We start from the raw sequence: 16,298 nt of genomic DNA, 5'->3' as shown, positions 1-16,298 counted from the left end.
TGCAAATCTTACAGAAAAAGAAATTTACATTTTTACTTCAAAAATCTGGTTATCTGGGGATGAAAGAAGCTCAAGCATTTATGACATCTTCTCCAAGAGGCAGTGCCATTAAGCTGGAAGAGGGGGAGGTAGGCAGCATCCTAAAGATATGATTCTTTACATATAAACATGTAAATACTCGTCAGTTAGTGATTATATTTACATACTCTAGAATGTTCAAGGTGGTAAAGGACCAATACTAAATGAACTTTGTTCACTATGAGTACCCATGTCAAGATCTGAGGATACATTCTGATTTGGGGAGAAGATTAAGAATACAGATTGTATTTGATTTGAAAATCAAAGCATGTAAAACAAAACTACCCAAACAGAACAGTTAATGTGTCTGGATTCCTTGGGTGCTTTTCTCATCTAAGGACACCCAGGCAACAGGAGCCACTAGGACTCATTCAGCTCACCCAAAGGGGAACCAAGGTAGAGGGCGGTTAGCATCGTTTGTCACAAGCTTTAGCAGACAGGATAACAGCCGCAGCACACAACATCCAGGATGGTACGCTTGGGAGAGGAGGTGTCCATGATGGACACCGCTAGCTGCCAGCCCTAAAGTGCCTTCATGCTGATTTTAGCTGTCCCAGACAGATTTGCTTTTCCAGCCTCTCTTGCAGCTAGGTAATGCAGTGTGAATAAGTTTGACCAATGAGTTGAAAGAAGTAGTGTGCACTAACTTGAAGAATGCAGCTTTACAAGGAAACAAACATGTTCCCTTCATCATCTTCTCTGTTCCTTCCTTCATCCTACTTTCTGGAACACAGATACGGGAGCCGCCGCTCTCACCGCCACCTGGGACCAAGGCAAGCCCACCCTAGAAACATGGTAAGCGCACTGGGCTGATGACCGCTCCGTGGTGACACAGAGGAGCTCTGAATGACCTGGCTCCCGAACTCTCACGTGATGGAAGTACCTTTTATAACCTTGTTTAGGCCACTGTTGCTTTGTACTTCCTTCATAAATAGCCAGCCATAATTCTAACTGGTAAACAACGCCAGGAATCTATACACAGATAGCCAGGGAGCACAGACTACTACCCTTTAAATATATAATCTGAATAATAACTACATTTTTTTTCTAACATAACGACAATTCAGCATTTCATGAAAACCTCTTTTAAAATTTTTAGATTTTCTTTAGAACATTTATTCGGGTGGTTTTGGCTAGATTTGATGCAAAGTTTATTTAGTGAAACACATTGATTATCTTTGTTTTCACCACTTATGACTATATTTAGTCTTAATATTTCAGAGGAGCCCTTCCAGTAGATAAGAAATATTGTCCCTTAAAGTTCTTAAAGAGTCTCTCCAATAAATGCAATCTTCAGTTAATATAAGTGGTTTTTCAAGGAGCAGTCAAAAGAACTGATACTTTCATAAACTAGAACATGCTGTTCTCACTGGGGAAGGAATTCAGGCACAGGCTCTGGGGATCTGTGACTGTATGCAACAATGTACATTTCCCTGGGGAGAGTGTCTGTAGTTTTACCTGATTATCAGAGTGCTGCTTACCAAAAAAAAAAGCTGAAGGACAACTGGGCTGCAGCCTATATGTTCATGAACTGCTTACTTTTACAAACAAAGACAGCTGTTCTGGGGAGTTGGATAAATCCTATTTGAATATGTCAAACTACTCATTTGTCTCTTTGGGAAAAAGCTCAGGAATGTCATAAATGGCAGGAATTGTGACAAGTCAAGGGATAATAAGACACAGGCCTGCCTTAGTTCACACAGAAGGATAATTCAAATATGTAACAGATTCATCAAAAATTTCTGAGTGCCTTTTGTTTATACAGCCCATCATGTAAACAGGCTCAAACTACTCAATTATTGAATTAGGCAATTAACTGTATTCTTCAAAACTATATTCTTAGGTAGCCAATTATTTTAATGCCTTTATAATGTTCAGTTGGGTATTGGTCCAGAGGGTACTAGACAAAAAGTTAATAAGCATGTAGACATATTTTCAGAGTGTAATAATGTTTCTAACAGGAGGCTGAATATGTATCACCAAATTATATGTGTTTTCTCTTTAGGGCTTATTCTACTTCTCCTAATAAGAATGTTTTTTACTGAGGATTTCCAAGAAATTAGAGGAAGGAATGGGAGCTCACAGAAATAGCAACAAGGAAACTGACGGACTTGATTACAGCAGAGACAGATGTGGTCATCTGAACAAAGAGACTAATGGTAATAGAACTATCATTAATTTATAAAGGTATGAATTTTATTTTGAAAGGAGGTGAAAATGTCAATTTGAAGGTAGTATGGATATAATCTAAAAAGAAGGGCTTTAAATTTACTGATATCAAAATCATACCTAAAAATATTAAACAGTATACCAAAACTCTCACCATGTCATCATCATCATCCTTCTCAATAACATCAATAAGAGCAATGGCTTTTCCTCTTTCTATGGTTAGAAATACTAGCCTGCCATGTTTGTCTTCAATAAGCAAGTTTCTCAAAAAGGCACATGATTGTTCATTCTTTTTATATATAAGGCTGTGGTTTTAGGTCTCACAGTCTTGTGAGAAGACCCAGGCTTTGGGCTTCTGCTTTTTTACCTGATCAAAGTTGTAGAGAGCAGCATGCAAATTGGCCAGCATTCCTGTGGGGGGCTCGTTAGTGATCTTGATGGAATTTTCCAGGAGCCCCTGAGGGATGACATGCTCGCTGGGTGTAGGTGCCGACTCAGCACTCATGAAAACCCTATAATCTCGGTGGCTTCCCTGGCTGAATCTTTCAAGCAGTTTCTCCAAGGTTCTCAGCCACTTGGCTACCAAATGGACATTCTGAAAAAGAGCATGGTTTATGACTGCTGTGGAATACTGAAGTATGTTACTTAAATTACAAGATTACAACATTTTCCTTTATAGAAATGTCTTGAAAACACAGAGAACCATGATTTAAAGTTTCCTTTATTATCACGTTAGGAGGAAGAAAAGACCACGACAGAATTGAGCCCTGAACACATTAAGTGCTCCAAATCACTACAGGTTGTCTTTGTAAACCAAAATCTCCTTCCAACACACACACCTACTTCCAATACCCACCAATCACTTCTGAGATGGAGGTCTTGATACTTTTCTTTGTTACAGTTCAAACTCAATAACTGAGACTAATCTGGGTTAGTTTGATCAAGTATAAGAACTAAGGGCCAGAAGTGCACCTGATCAGCTATTTCGTTGTTACTGATGGAATCTCCTCTACTCCAACTCCTACTCATTGGTGTATGAACTCTAACATGGACATGCGAGATGAAAGACTGGCTGATAAAGCAAGCAATCACTCTTTGTTAAGATGCATTGTGTATTCCTAACATTATTTAATTTAAACCCCAGGGCTGTCAGAAATCGGGTAGGAAACAAATGTCACCACCATCACTCTTTGATTTTTAGTTTTACAATTTACAAATAGGCTTCTCCCATTCTAAACACCCACCATTTATTTCGGCTTGGTAGTTGGTGCTATGAGAGATGTATAAAGATACCTCACATGATCTCTGGCTTCGGAGAAGTCCTTGCTATAGTAACTGAAAACATCATCCCCAGGAATACATCATTATTTCCAACAAAGAAACACATTTAAGATTATAATGGCTAAAGAAACAGAATGAAGGCAAACAGGGGAGGGAATGTAGGTAGCTGTTTTGCAGGCAGCTCTGTTGCAGGAAGCGGCTCTCTGCAGGATACCCTCCTGTCTTGTCACATTAGCAAAGCTATATCGTAGCTAACCTTGACCTGGGTGCCCCCATGTTCTACTCATCTCTGGTCCTAGCGCACCTCTCAAATCTTTTCATCACACAATGCCTTACCTAACCTGTTGATTCTTCCCTTAGATCAAAGGAGCAGAAATGGAGAGTAAGTACTTAACAGATGACTAGATCTTTTTCCCATCCTCCCCTTTAGTAATCAGGTGAGCAGAATGTGTGAACAACAGCGTCTAAAGAATGACCACAAGGTGCTAACAAGCCTGCATGCAGTGGTGGTGGTTCAGTAGCTAAGTGGTATCCAACTCTTGCTACCCCATGGACTGTAGCCTGTCAGGCTCCTCTGTCCATGGGATTCTCCAGGCAAGAAATACTGGAGTGGGTTGCCATTTCCTTCTCCAGGGGATCTTCCTGACCCAGAAATTGAACCTGGGTCTCCTGCATTGCAGGCAGATTCTTTACCAACTGAGCTATGAGGGAAGCTCACAAAGGGGGATGGCAGTAGATCTGACCCTCCTACCTCAATGATGAACTGAGATTACTTTTTACCTTTTCCTTTAAAACCTTTCATTGCTGAGCGGAACCTTCAGAGTTGGTTCTGGGAGCTGAGTCTGCCTTCTCCCCAGAAGTTAAGGAATAGTACTTGCCTACCAGCACTTGCCTCTCCAGTATTGGCTTTTGGAGCAGCAAGTGGCCAAATCTGGATTTGGTAACAGGAACAGTAATGTATGTATCTTTCTTCCAAACAGTTTTGTTGTAAAAAGACCTACACCAATCCAGTGGTTGACATTATTAGGCTTTTCTCCCCTGGGAGAATACTGAACATTGGAAGGTGTCAAGGCCTGAATCATGTCCCTCCAAGTCCATATGTTGAGTCCTAACCCTCAGCAAAAAAGCAAGAGAGTTCCAGAAAAATGTCTATTTCTGCTTTATTGACTACTGTGTGGATCACAATAAACTGTGGAAAATTCTGAAAGAGATGGGAATACCAGACCACCTGACCTGCCTCTTGAGAAACTTATATGCAGTTCAGGAAGCAACAGTTAGAACTGGACATGGAACAACAGACTGTTTCCAAATAGGAAAAGGAGTATGTCAAGGCTGTATATTGTCACCCTGCTCATTTAACTTATATGCAGAATACATCATGAGAAACTCTGGGCTGGATGAAGCACAAGCTGGAATCAAGATTGCCAGGAGAAATATCAACCCCAGATATGCAGATGACACCACCCTTATGGCAGAAAGCTAAGAAGAACTAAAGAGCCTCTTGATGAAAGAGGATAGTGAAAAAGTTGGCTTAAAGCTTAACATTCAGAAAACAAAGATCAGAGCATCCGGTCCCATCACTTCATGGGAAATAGATGGGGAAACAGTGGAAACAGGAGCAGACTTCATTTTGGGGGGCTCCAAAATCACTGCAGATGGTGACTGCAGCCATGAAATTGAAAGACGCTTACTCCTTGGAAGGAAAGTTATGACCAACCTAGACAGCATATTAAAAAGCAGAGATATTACTTTGCCAACAAAGGTCCATCTGGTCAAGGCTATGGTTTTTCCAGTGGTCATGTATGGATGTGAGAGTTGGATGGTGAAGAAAGCTGAGCACTGTAAAATTGACGCTTTTGAACTGTGGTGTTGGAGAAGACTCTTGAGAGTCCCTTGGACTGCAAGGAGATCCAACCAGTCCATCCTAAAGGAGATCAGTCCTGGGTGTTCATTGGAAGGACTGTTGTTGAAGCTGAAACTCCAATACTTTGGCCACCTGACATGAAGAGCTGACTCACTGGAAAAGTCCCTGATGCTGGGAAGGACTGGGGGCAGGAGGAGGAGGAGACGACAGAGGATGAGATGGCTGGATGGCATCACCGACTCGATGGACATGAATTTGGGTAGGCTCCGGGAGTTGGTGATGGAGACGGAGGCCCGGCGTGCTGCAGTTCATGGGGTCGCAGAGTCGGACACGACTGAGTGACTGAACTGAACTGAACTGAACTGAGCCCTCAGCTCCTCAAAATGCAGCTATATTTGGAATAGGTTCTTAAAAGAGGTAATTAAGGCTAAATGTAGCCATTAAAGAGGAGGGCATGGCAACCCACTGCAGTATTCTTGCCTGGGGAATCCCCAGGGACAGAGGAGCCTGGCGGGCTACAGTCCATGGGTTTGCAAGAAGACAGACACGACTGAGTGACTAAGCGCAGCAAGCAGAGCAGACTGAAGTGGACCTTTGTCCAGTGTGACTGGCGTCCTTGTAAGAAGAAGAGATTAGGAGACAGACAGACAGACACACATAGAAGGAAGACCATGTCAGGAAACAGGGAGAATATTACCATCTATAAGCCAAAGGGAAAGACTTCAGATAAAACCAACTCTGCTGACACCTTCATCTCAGACTTCCAGCCCCCAGAACAATAAGGAATTATACTTCTGTTGCTCAAATGATCCAATCCGTGATACTCTGGTATGGCAACCCTAGAAAACTTCTACAGTAGGTAAGGGCTCTCTAAGCTTCCTCCCTTACTTGCTACTAGATGGTAAGGAGAGTGCTTCTCACTCTAACTGTGCACTCATACAAGTAAGCAGGAGCAAAATCTGTAACAAAATCTGTTTTGCATGCTCAAATGTGTTCTGATTCTCTACCTCAAGGACTATGACAATGCCTTGCTTGGAAAGTTTATGTGAAACAAATGTAAAAATATCCCTAGGTGGTGACTTTGGAGTCAGGGAACAGAAAAATCTCCAAGTGCACCATTGCTGTATACAATCACACTTTGGAATTCAGCCTGGGGACCATTTTTGAGGATACCAGCTTTGAGACTAGCTAGATATCTATGGCCATTTGTCCAAGAGCAGCAGTGTTTGTGCGACAATTTTAGTCAATACATATCTTGAAAACAACCCACTTTGCCCATGAAAAGTGTTTTTTAATTCCATTATTTTAATTCACAAATCATCTGGTGTGCATAAGATAAAGACAGCGCCAGCCTGCTACCTTAGTTACAGTTTTCTGTGGAGTGTGGGTTTTCTGACAAAACCCTAGCTAGCTAAATATCCTGAGGGACGCTATTTCTGGTCATAGTAATTGGCTACAGTGGAGTCTGGATAAGAACTGATTAACATGTGCATACATATCCTTTGCCCATGCCAACAAAATTGAATGTAAAATACAAATAATATAACAAGTTCTGATTACGCTGGTCTTGTCATGCTGCAAAGTCCTGCTCTTCTTTTAACTGCCAATCAAAGGGATACTACAAATCTTTGGAAACTGCCAGAGTGTGGCAAAAAAAATAGCAAAAAAAGTTACATTCTAAGTTTCTGGCTTATCACTAAGAACAAATGTCTAGAATAGATACCCAAAAGGAGACCCTTCACAAAGTAAGGTCTTTCAAGGCTTTTTTTTTTTTAAATGGGAAAACTTACTACTTGCACTTTTTTTGGGGAAGGGGACAACTGGTAGCTCAGCACAGACATAAAACTGACAGAAGCATTTCACTCTGAGTCCTGTCTTCTCACGAGGTAGCTGCATCCCTCCCAGCTCCATGCCAGTCTGAGCCTCTGGATGTGAGAATCTGCAAAGAACTCTTTCTTCTGTGGGAAGATCCCAGGGTCCACACAACTGTCCAACTAACAACTGCTAGTTTTAGAAAGACGAACCTGCCACTGTCAGACATTTGACTCTGTGAGGCTCAGAAGGGGACACATCATCCCAAGTCCCCACACTGAAGGCTCATGGTTTAAGCAGTAGGTTTTACTCTCCCAGAAAGTGATATTCTGTTTGGATAATGGGCAGCATCTTTGTGAATCCAATTTTATTTTAAGCATAAATGCAAACTTCATCAGCTCTGGACACTGGAGACATTAGGGAAGGCCAGCGTCCTGACTGCATGAGGTGGCAGTGTGGGCTAGCTGAAAACTCATCGTCCGCTGCCAAACAGACTCTGTCCTTTTCCCACTGGGTGGCCCTGAGGCTCTCCAGACTACTCGGAGGCTCAATTTTCTTATCTTTACAATGGGATGGGCATACCTACCCTTGCAGCTTTGCTGTGATGATTAGAGATACTGTATCCCAGGAATGAATTGCCTAGTACAGAGTCTGGCATATAAAAGAGAACCTTTGTGCTCCAAATCAAAAAGCTATTTCCAGACCTCCCAAGACAGCTGGCGTGCCCTGCTGTATAAGGAGTCTGCTTGGCCCCTAGGTGCCGCCTGAAGCTGGCCTGGCCTCCATGGGTTCCTAGGTTCTTGTTGGTGCAAACTAAAAAATGCTGCTTGCCATCTCTTTCTATAAGGATGACATCATCAGCCACTGCAATTGCTGGCATTCAACACACCCTGAGAGGTGTTCAGGGTGGAGGTCAGGAATAAGGCACTCTATACTCTGGGAAAATCTGGTAGAACTGACCTTCATAGTTAGATATTTTCAGGAGAAAATCTTTTCAATCTATTTCTTGTATCCTTTTATACCTAGAAAATCACTAAAATCATTAGCAGAGATATCTGCTCCTTGTGACTAGCAGCAACCTTCTACTGAGACGTGGGCTTGGTTGCCAGGATCACATACACACTGGACTCTCCCCACTACCTGTCTGGTGTAGTTCCTCAGAGCTGAGAGTCTGTCTCCCGGGCTATAGTCCTCAGTGAGGTCCCCAAATAAAACTGAACTCATACCTTCTTTGTGGTTTTTTTTTTTTTTTTTTTTCAGTTGACACCAGAATCCTGAGTCATGGAAACCACTCCAGAGAGCTCTGAGTGGTAGACTCACAGACCCATTTATAGAAGCCCTGGAAAGGATAAAGGGACTAATCCTCACTCTTTAATTTACAAAGAGAATGCTACACAATAAGCTAGGGGCAGAGTCAGAGACATGGGAGATCATGAGATATGCAAGAGTGCTCTGCCAACTTTAAAGCCATATGCAAATGACAGATGTCATGACCACACTATTGGTACTCTGTCTGTCTGTCTGTCCTCAAGCCCTACAGGGTGTTTCAGATATACGTACATAAAGAGAATAATGGGCTCCCTCTAGTATTTTAAATTTTAGGATTTCCCTGGTGGTCTAGCGGATAAGAATCTGCCTGCCGATATAGGGGACATGGATTTGATTCCTGGTTCGGGAGGAGTTCATATGCTACAGGGCAACTAAGCCCGTGCACCTAGAGCCCATTCTCCGTAACCAGAGAAGCCACCGCAACTAGAGAGCAGGCCCCGCTCACCACCATTAGAGAAAGCCCCATGCAGCAGCGAAGACCCACTGCAGTCATGAATAAATAATTAAAAAAAAAAATTAAACCACAATGGCTAGGAAATCCCTCAAAAGATGGTATCTATTCTTTTCGGCTGAGCGCCTTGTCATCTTGGAGGTGTCACTGCTGCTGAGAGAGCCCCCAGGGCTCTGCAGATCACAATGTGTTTGTGAAAGGCTCCTCCCCACGGGGCAGGGTGACTCTGCACCGCCCATCCGTGCTCAGTCCCCGTGTGGCCCCTGAAAACGTGATACTCACTTGGAGCATGACCCAGTGTCCTTCTCTGGAAGCCTTCTCCAGGGCCGTTTCTGCCACCGTCTCCTGCCCTTGTCCTAAAGACACGTTGTGGAATTTTCCCGAGTCGATTGTAAACCCCAGTCTCTTGCCTGCAGGAGGGCAGGACACAGCAAGAGGAAGAGTGAACCAAGGAGAGGTGAGAAAGGTCTGGTGTTCTGTTATCTGACGTCCATCTGGTAACCGCTGTTACCTCCTGGGTTACTTTCCCAAAGAATCCAAACTAAACCTCTGTTGTTTCAACAAGCATCATTTTAAGCTTTCAGTGTCAATGGCAGCCTCCTCACAAGCATTAGCAAAGCCTGTGGAAATTAGCTCCTCTGGTTTTATCATAATAAAGCTTTTGACATTTTGATAGGTGGCAAGCATTGTTATTAAGCTTTATAAACTCTTGCAGGAGTAGCAAAACACTGCCCTCACAAAAAGGAGCAACATGTGGTAGGGATCACATCATTTTTTTGACCGGATCAGCCTGTTCGGTAAAACGCAGGAGCCTCTCACCTTGCGAGGCCGTGCTGGAATCCGGCAGAGTCAGGTCACAGCTCTATTAACCCGGAGCTCTCCGAGCAGGCCGTGGGGAATAGTCATCGACAGCATAAAGCGGCTGTGCCTAGCACGACCGAATAGACTTGCTCTAATGACCATTATTTAGTCACAGGGGGCACAAGATTACAAGAGCATGTAGAAAATTGCCCTCTGGCCCTCATCTAGTCAAAAGGTAGAAAATTGTACAAAAGAAACTTGCATTATGCCAACCAGAGGAATGCTCCATTTAAACATTTCTTCTGACTACAGTGTTATTAACCTTACATTTTCCATAGATTCAATCTCCAACAGATGAGAAAGGGGAAAAAAAAAAACAACTAAGATAACTGTGAGCTGAAAAGGAAGGTTGGGTTGGCGCTGGGTGAGAATCAGGGCTGGATGGCCACCTCCTGGCCACTCACCCAGTATCTCCAGGTCTTTGAGGGCATCTACTCCTGGAGAGAGGATGAAGAATATGGGGGTGGCGGGGCTGCTCTCCTCAAATGCTTTAACCAAGTCCAATCTGGTCCTCTCTACATACTTGGCACCCAGTTTTTCCTCCACGAAATTCCTGTAAAAAAAAATGATGCCAAAGACAGGATCGGTGTTTTTGACCTTGATAAGTGTCACAACTTGAATCAGCTTAAACTGCAGACACAGGAAGGAAGCTAACCTTGTTTAGAACATATGATGTCTTATAATAACGGCAGTATGAATCTGACTAGATCTATGCAGTTGAGTCGGTGAAATCTCTCACTGCTTTAGAAGAGATGAAAATCAGAAGGCTACATTCTTTTTGGGGGGCTACCGAGACCCTCCTGAGTATCATCAGCTGCCTGCATGTGGCTTTGTGTCCCCCCAAACCCCCTGCCAGACCCCCCATTACTTATGAACAGTTCATTAGATTTGCCGCCATGCAATTTTCCAGCCTGTTGGGCTTCTCATGAATATACAAATGCTTTTTGGGGTGTTTCTAACACAGGGAAGCTCAATTAAGCAGGGATTATTTGCCAGCAGCATCAGATTTAGCAGAAAGTAAGTACTACTAAGCAGAATTAACTTGTAAAGTAGGGTGCGACAGAGGCTTCTGCAAAGGGAAAATTGGCTGAAAAGACAAAGCAAAGGAAAAAACCTGCGGCAAGTGAATACGACCGAAGAAAAAGCAGCTCCATAGGGAAGGAACTTGAGAACTCTCTGGCTGGTGAATTCAAATTAGAACTAAGCAGCATACTACCACCGAGAAGCCAAAAGGGCAAAGAAAAAGGACACTTAAACCAAGATTCAGACAAGGTTTCTGCTTTTAAATTGCTCTGGCTGCAGAGTTATAGAACTGTAAGTGAATCCATGAAAGGAATTCATTTTTTGTTTGATGTGCAAAATCTTCAGAGCCAAAGTGCCACCACTAAGTGAAAGACAATGAGAATCACACTAGGATAATGCAAGTTCCTGGCCTCTGAACTCTGCCAGCGCTCTTCCTAGACTATTTCCATCAGTTTCCTGTTTCCCCTACTGATTTCAGAATTAAGGTTTTCAGGAAGAATACGCTCAGTCCGCTGACAGACTAGCATGCTGTTCAGTGTTTAGCAAATCTTAGCAACAGCAGTGATTATAATATAAAAATGTTGGCAGAATCACTTTTCATTAACATGAACCATAATGTCTCCACCACTGAGTCTCCACCGGATACTTCTAGTCTTTAAGACAAAATTTCCTCTAGGTTAATTTCTGTAAGAGCTAACTGCCCCCACCTGAGAGCATATGTCATTCTGTCAGGGCGCACTGCTCTCAAAATAATCAGCTTCTGTATTAAATTTCTCTTCTTCCATTCTTGAGGTAACCTTTCCTTTTCTGGACACTCGGATTCTGCCCACTTCCTCCACTGCTTGGCAGATCCTTCCACATCTCGGTCGAGGCCTCGAAACTCTTCCATGAGGGCGACCGCCTGTGATAAAACAGGGGAGCAGAGGTGACTAATATAGCAGCTAGTGTATAACAGCCTGGAGTTTGAGACAAAGACCTGTGGATGTTGAGGTGAGTTCCCTGAGCTAGACAGCAGGTCCTTGTTGATTATCTGCTTCATACCTAAAAAAACCACAACACCGTTACTCATCTATACAATAAACTAAAAATTAAAGAATAAGAAAGAAAGAAGGGCCTGAAACAAAACAAAAAAAACAAGACGTGTGACTATGTTGGATCCTGTGCGGGTAAGTGGTGCTGGACAGTCTTCATTGCCTCTTCAGATTTACTCAGGACCCTTCCTGCCCTCCAAAGAGGGTGATTGCAAAGGATGACTTGAACAAAGCTTCCTGGTTTTCTGCCTGGTTGGGTCTGATCAACAGGAAGCACTGGCAAGAGCCTGGAGGGTTAGTGAAAGGAGGCGAAGGTACCTCTTCCCCAGTGCTCTCCTGGGATGTTGTTTAGTGGTGGCTCCATTTCTTTACGGAATGCCACAGTTCCCATAGGTTGGCTCTCGCCCATAACTTCCTTTCTCAGTAGTTTCACTAACCTTTTCCCTCCCCATCCCTGGCTGATCCCCTCATTTGTCCTCTCATACTATGAAAATATACTCTTTGTTAAACTTTTTAAAAATCATACTTTGAATTTGCCATTTGTTTTCTGCTGAGACTGTGAAACACAATTGAACTTGAACTTATAATTCTAGAGTAATAATCTAATTAAAAATTCTATTTAAAAAATAAAACCTAAACATACTAAAAAACTAAGGAAAAACATAGTTATTTTCAATACAGAGAAATATTCCTGTCTTAGGGAAAAAAGAGTATGGTGAAGCTTAGCATGTGATGAGCATCTCTGAGGAATTCCAGAGTCAGAGAATAAACTTTTAATAATAGGATCTTCTGACAGAAACATGGAATAAGGATTTACAGTTAGGGTTGTGCTGCTTAAACATTTTACAGTGATAATACATGACTATACTGTATAAATTAACAAAACTATTTTGAAAAAGTACAGAAATACTATAAAAAAGAAAAACCAAATGAAGAAACTAGATTCAGGTCAACTGAAAAAAAGATCACTTATACTCCTCAACTTTAACCAAAGGTCCTGTACGTTGTACATATTTATTAACAACTTTCCCATCCATAAATAGATCAAAAGTTCCTTTACTTCCAAATAAAAAAGGGAAATTAGAATATAGTTGGTGGGCATGTATATTGGTGTAGCCACTATGGAAAAGAGTATGGGAAGTTCTTCAAAAAATTAAAACAGCATGTATCTATAACTAAAATGGTGTATATCACCTATATTTTTAAAAACTACATTTTAGAGAACTGAGATTTGAAGTAAGATTTAGAAATTTTTTGAAAAATCAATATTCCCAACATACCTTAATAGCACTCCATGACTGATGAGTGAGGAAATCAACAGGACTCTGGTAAGTGTGTTCAACTGTGAACCGAAGCAGGAAATCCAATTCAAGATGATCTATCTCTTTCTTTCTCAGCAAAATCTTCAGAGGACACAAACAGGAAAGGGTCATTTGGTTCGCATCGAAAGCAAGGATGCAGTCACCACTTAATAGACATGGTTGACAAGGCAGAGCTAAGACTTCTGAGAATTCCTATAGATACATATCAGTTTGTGCTTCAAATAAGGGATCTTAGATTATGCTCATGAGCTCAAAATCTTGATTGAAAATCTAATGGCAAATAATTACCAAACCTGGTTCATTTCAATTTTAACACCTGTGCCTACTAGCAGCATATTTAAAATATGCTTTCATATTTAGCCTTCTGCTGTTAGATCAAACTTGTCTTGAAACTTTTTATACAAATTGAGAAAGCCTCAGATGAAAAAGGACCAAATCACCAAACAAAAGGTAAAACTAGTACAGTAAGTTAGTCCTGATATAGAAATTACATTCAATAAACTACGAGATACATAAGACTTTTCTTAGATGTGAGATTATATTGAGAAAAAACTGGAAATTGTTTTACAGACACAACTGAACAAACACATCATGAACTGAACTTTAGACATGTTGGTTACAGAACTGATAAAAAGTTCATAGAATATTTAGGAGGAATCCAAATAAAATATTCCTAATTTCCACATAAAAACTATAACACCTTATAAAGTTAAACAGGTAAAATGTTTGAGATTTGTGCTATTTAAAAATTCTAGATATTTTCAAAATGCATTACAGGTGGTAACATGTATCAGAATATTATTTTATTGGATAAATTTTCTTTATCCAATTTTTAAAATTTTTTTTCTTATTTTTTTCTTAATCCAATTTGATTTATTTCATCAAACAAAAAATTTTCCTCATATATATATAAAGCTTGCATTTATGTAAACATTATTTCAGATAGATAATTCACCAACATATTCTAAAAAGTTTTAAATAGCTGTACACACATGTGTGTATTCATATGGTACCATCCCTGGTCCATTACTGTTCATGAACAATACATGTAAGCACACAAATGTCAGCAAAACCTACAGACAGTATGATTGAAATATGGGCAGAGGAACTGAATAGTCATTGTACCAAAGAAGGCATACAAGTGGCTGACAGACACATGAGAAAGTGCTCAACATCACTCATCACTAATCATCAGGAAAATTCAAATCAAACCCACACGAGATGTCACCTCACATCTGTTAGGATGGCTATTAGCAAACAGACAAGAGATGACAAGTGCTGGTGAGGATATGAGACAGGAACCCTTTAACACTGTTGGCGGGAATGTAAATTGGTAAAACTACATGGAAAAGAATATGGAGGTTCCCCAAAAAATTAAAACTAGAACTATCACAGAATCCAGCAATTTCACTTCTGGGTATACATCCAAAAGAAGTGAAATCACTATCTCAAAAAGATATCTGTTCTCCTATGTTCATTACAGCACTTTTTTTTTTTACAATAGCCAACATACAGAAACAACTTAAGCATCCATCTATGGCTCAATGGATAAAGAAAACGTGGTGTGTGTGTGTGTGTATGTATGTATGATTTTTATATATGCACATACATATATACAATGGAATATTACACAGTCATAAAAAGAAGGAAATCCTGTCATTTGTGACAAGACAGATGAACCTTGAGGGCATTATGCTAAGGAAAAGAGTCACACAGAGTAAGAGAAACATTGTATAATCTCACTTTCATGTGGAATCCAAAAAAACAGAGAACAATTTGGTGGTTGTCAGAGGTAGGTGGTGGGGGTGGAAAAATGGATGAAAGGGATGCTGCTGCTAAGTCGCTTCAGTCGTGTCCGACTCTGTGCAACCCCATAGATGGCAGCCCACCAGGCGCCCCTGTCTTTGGGATTCTCCAGGCAAGGACACTGGAGTGGGTTGCCATTTCCTTCTCCAGATGAAGGTGATGAAAAGGTATAAACTTTCAGTTATAAACAAGTACTGGGGATGTAATGTACAGCATGTTGATCATAGGTAACAGTACTCTATTGTGTATTAAGAAGTTGCTAAGGAGTAAGGCTTCCCTGGTTGCTCAGTGGTAAAGAATTCGCTGCCAATGCAGGAGACACAGGTTCCATCCCTGGGTCGGGAATATCCCCTGGAGAAGGAAATGGCAACCCACTCCAGTATTGTTGCCTGGGAAATCCCATGGACAGAGGAGCCTGGTGGGTTATAGTCCATGGGGTCACAAAAGAGTTAGACATGACTTAGGGACTAAACAACAATAAAAGAGAGTAAATCTTAAAGTTCTCATCATGAGGAAAAAATGTAACTATATGAGGTGAAGGCTGTTGACTAAACTTATAGTGTAATCATTTCACAATATATACATGCATAAGATCATTATGTTGAACATGCTGGACTAATACAACGTATGTGCCTATTGTATCTTGATAAACCTGGGAGAACGTTAAAAAGAAAAATTCCATTTTGTAATGCATTACTCCTGTTTATCACATATATTATAAAATGATTCCACCCATATATTCTTTTTTATCCCAAAGGAATCCATTAACACCAAAACTATTGAAAGAGAAATGATCAGTTCAGTTCAGTTCAGTCGCTCAGTCATGTCCAACTCTTTGCGACCCCATGAACCGCCGCACACCAGGCCTCCCTGTCCATCACCAACTCCCGGAGCCCACCCAAACCCATGTCCATTGAGTAGGTGATGCCATCCAACCATCTCATCCTCTGTCATCCCCTTCTCCTCCTGCCCTCAATCTTTCCCAGCATCAGGGTCTTTCCAAATGAGTCAGCTCTTCGCATCAGGTGGCTAAAGTACTGGAGTTTCAGCTTCAGCATCAGTCCTTCCAATGAACACCCAGGACTGATCTCCTTTAGGATGGACTGGTTGGATCTCCTTTCAAACCAAGGGTCTCTCAAGAGTCTTCTCCAACACCACAGTTCAAAAGCATCAATTCTTCGGCGCTCAGCTTTCTTTATAGTCCAACTCTCACATCCATACATGACCACTGGAAAAACCATAGCCTTGACTAGACAGACCTTTGTTGGCAA

The 16,298-nt window shown here is 41.4% G+C and overlaps 1 protein-coding gene across 1 annotated transcript in view; it reads right to left on the bottom strand.

Moving 5' to 3' along the window:
• The window catches only part of DNAH11 (dynein axonemal heavy chain 11), a 385,020-nt gene that overhangs the window by 25,788 nt on the left and 342,934 nt on the right, over window positions 1–16,298 (bottom strand). The window contains exons 69-73 of the mRNA XM_043462325.1: window positions 13,180–13,302; window positions 11,576–11,769; window positions 10,250–10,398; window positions 9,267–9,394; window positions 2,615–2,842 (exon numbers count right to left, since the gene is read on the bottom strand). Coding sequence (XP_043318260.1) covers window positions 2,615–2,842; window positions 9,267–9,394; window positions 10,250–10,398; window positions 11,576–11,769; window positions 13,180–13,302 — 822 coding nt within the window. The remainder of the gene's footprint in view (window positions 1–2,614; window positions 2,843–9,266; window positions 9,395–10,249; window positions 10,399–11,575; window positions 11,770–13,179; window positions 13,303–16,298) is intronic.

This window comes from Cervus canadensis, chromosome 3 (genome assembly GCF_019320065.1).
Source record: "Cervus canadensis isolate Bull #8, Minnesota chromosome 3, ASM1932006v1, whole genome shotgun sequence".
NCBI lineage: Eukaryota > Metazoa > Chordata > Mammalia > Artiodactyla > Cervidae > Cervus > Cervus canadensis.
This window is presented reverse-complemented; position numbering and strand designations above follow the sequence as displayed.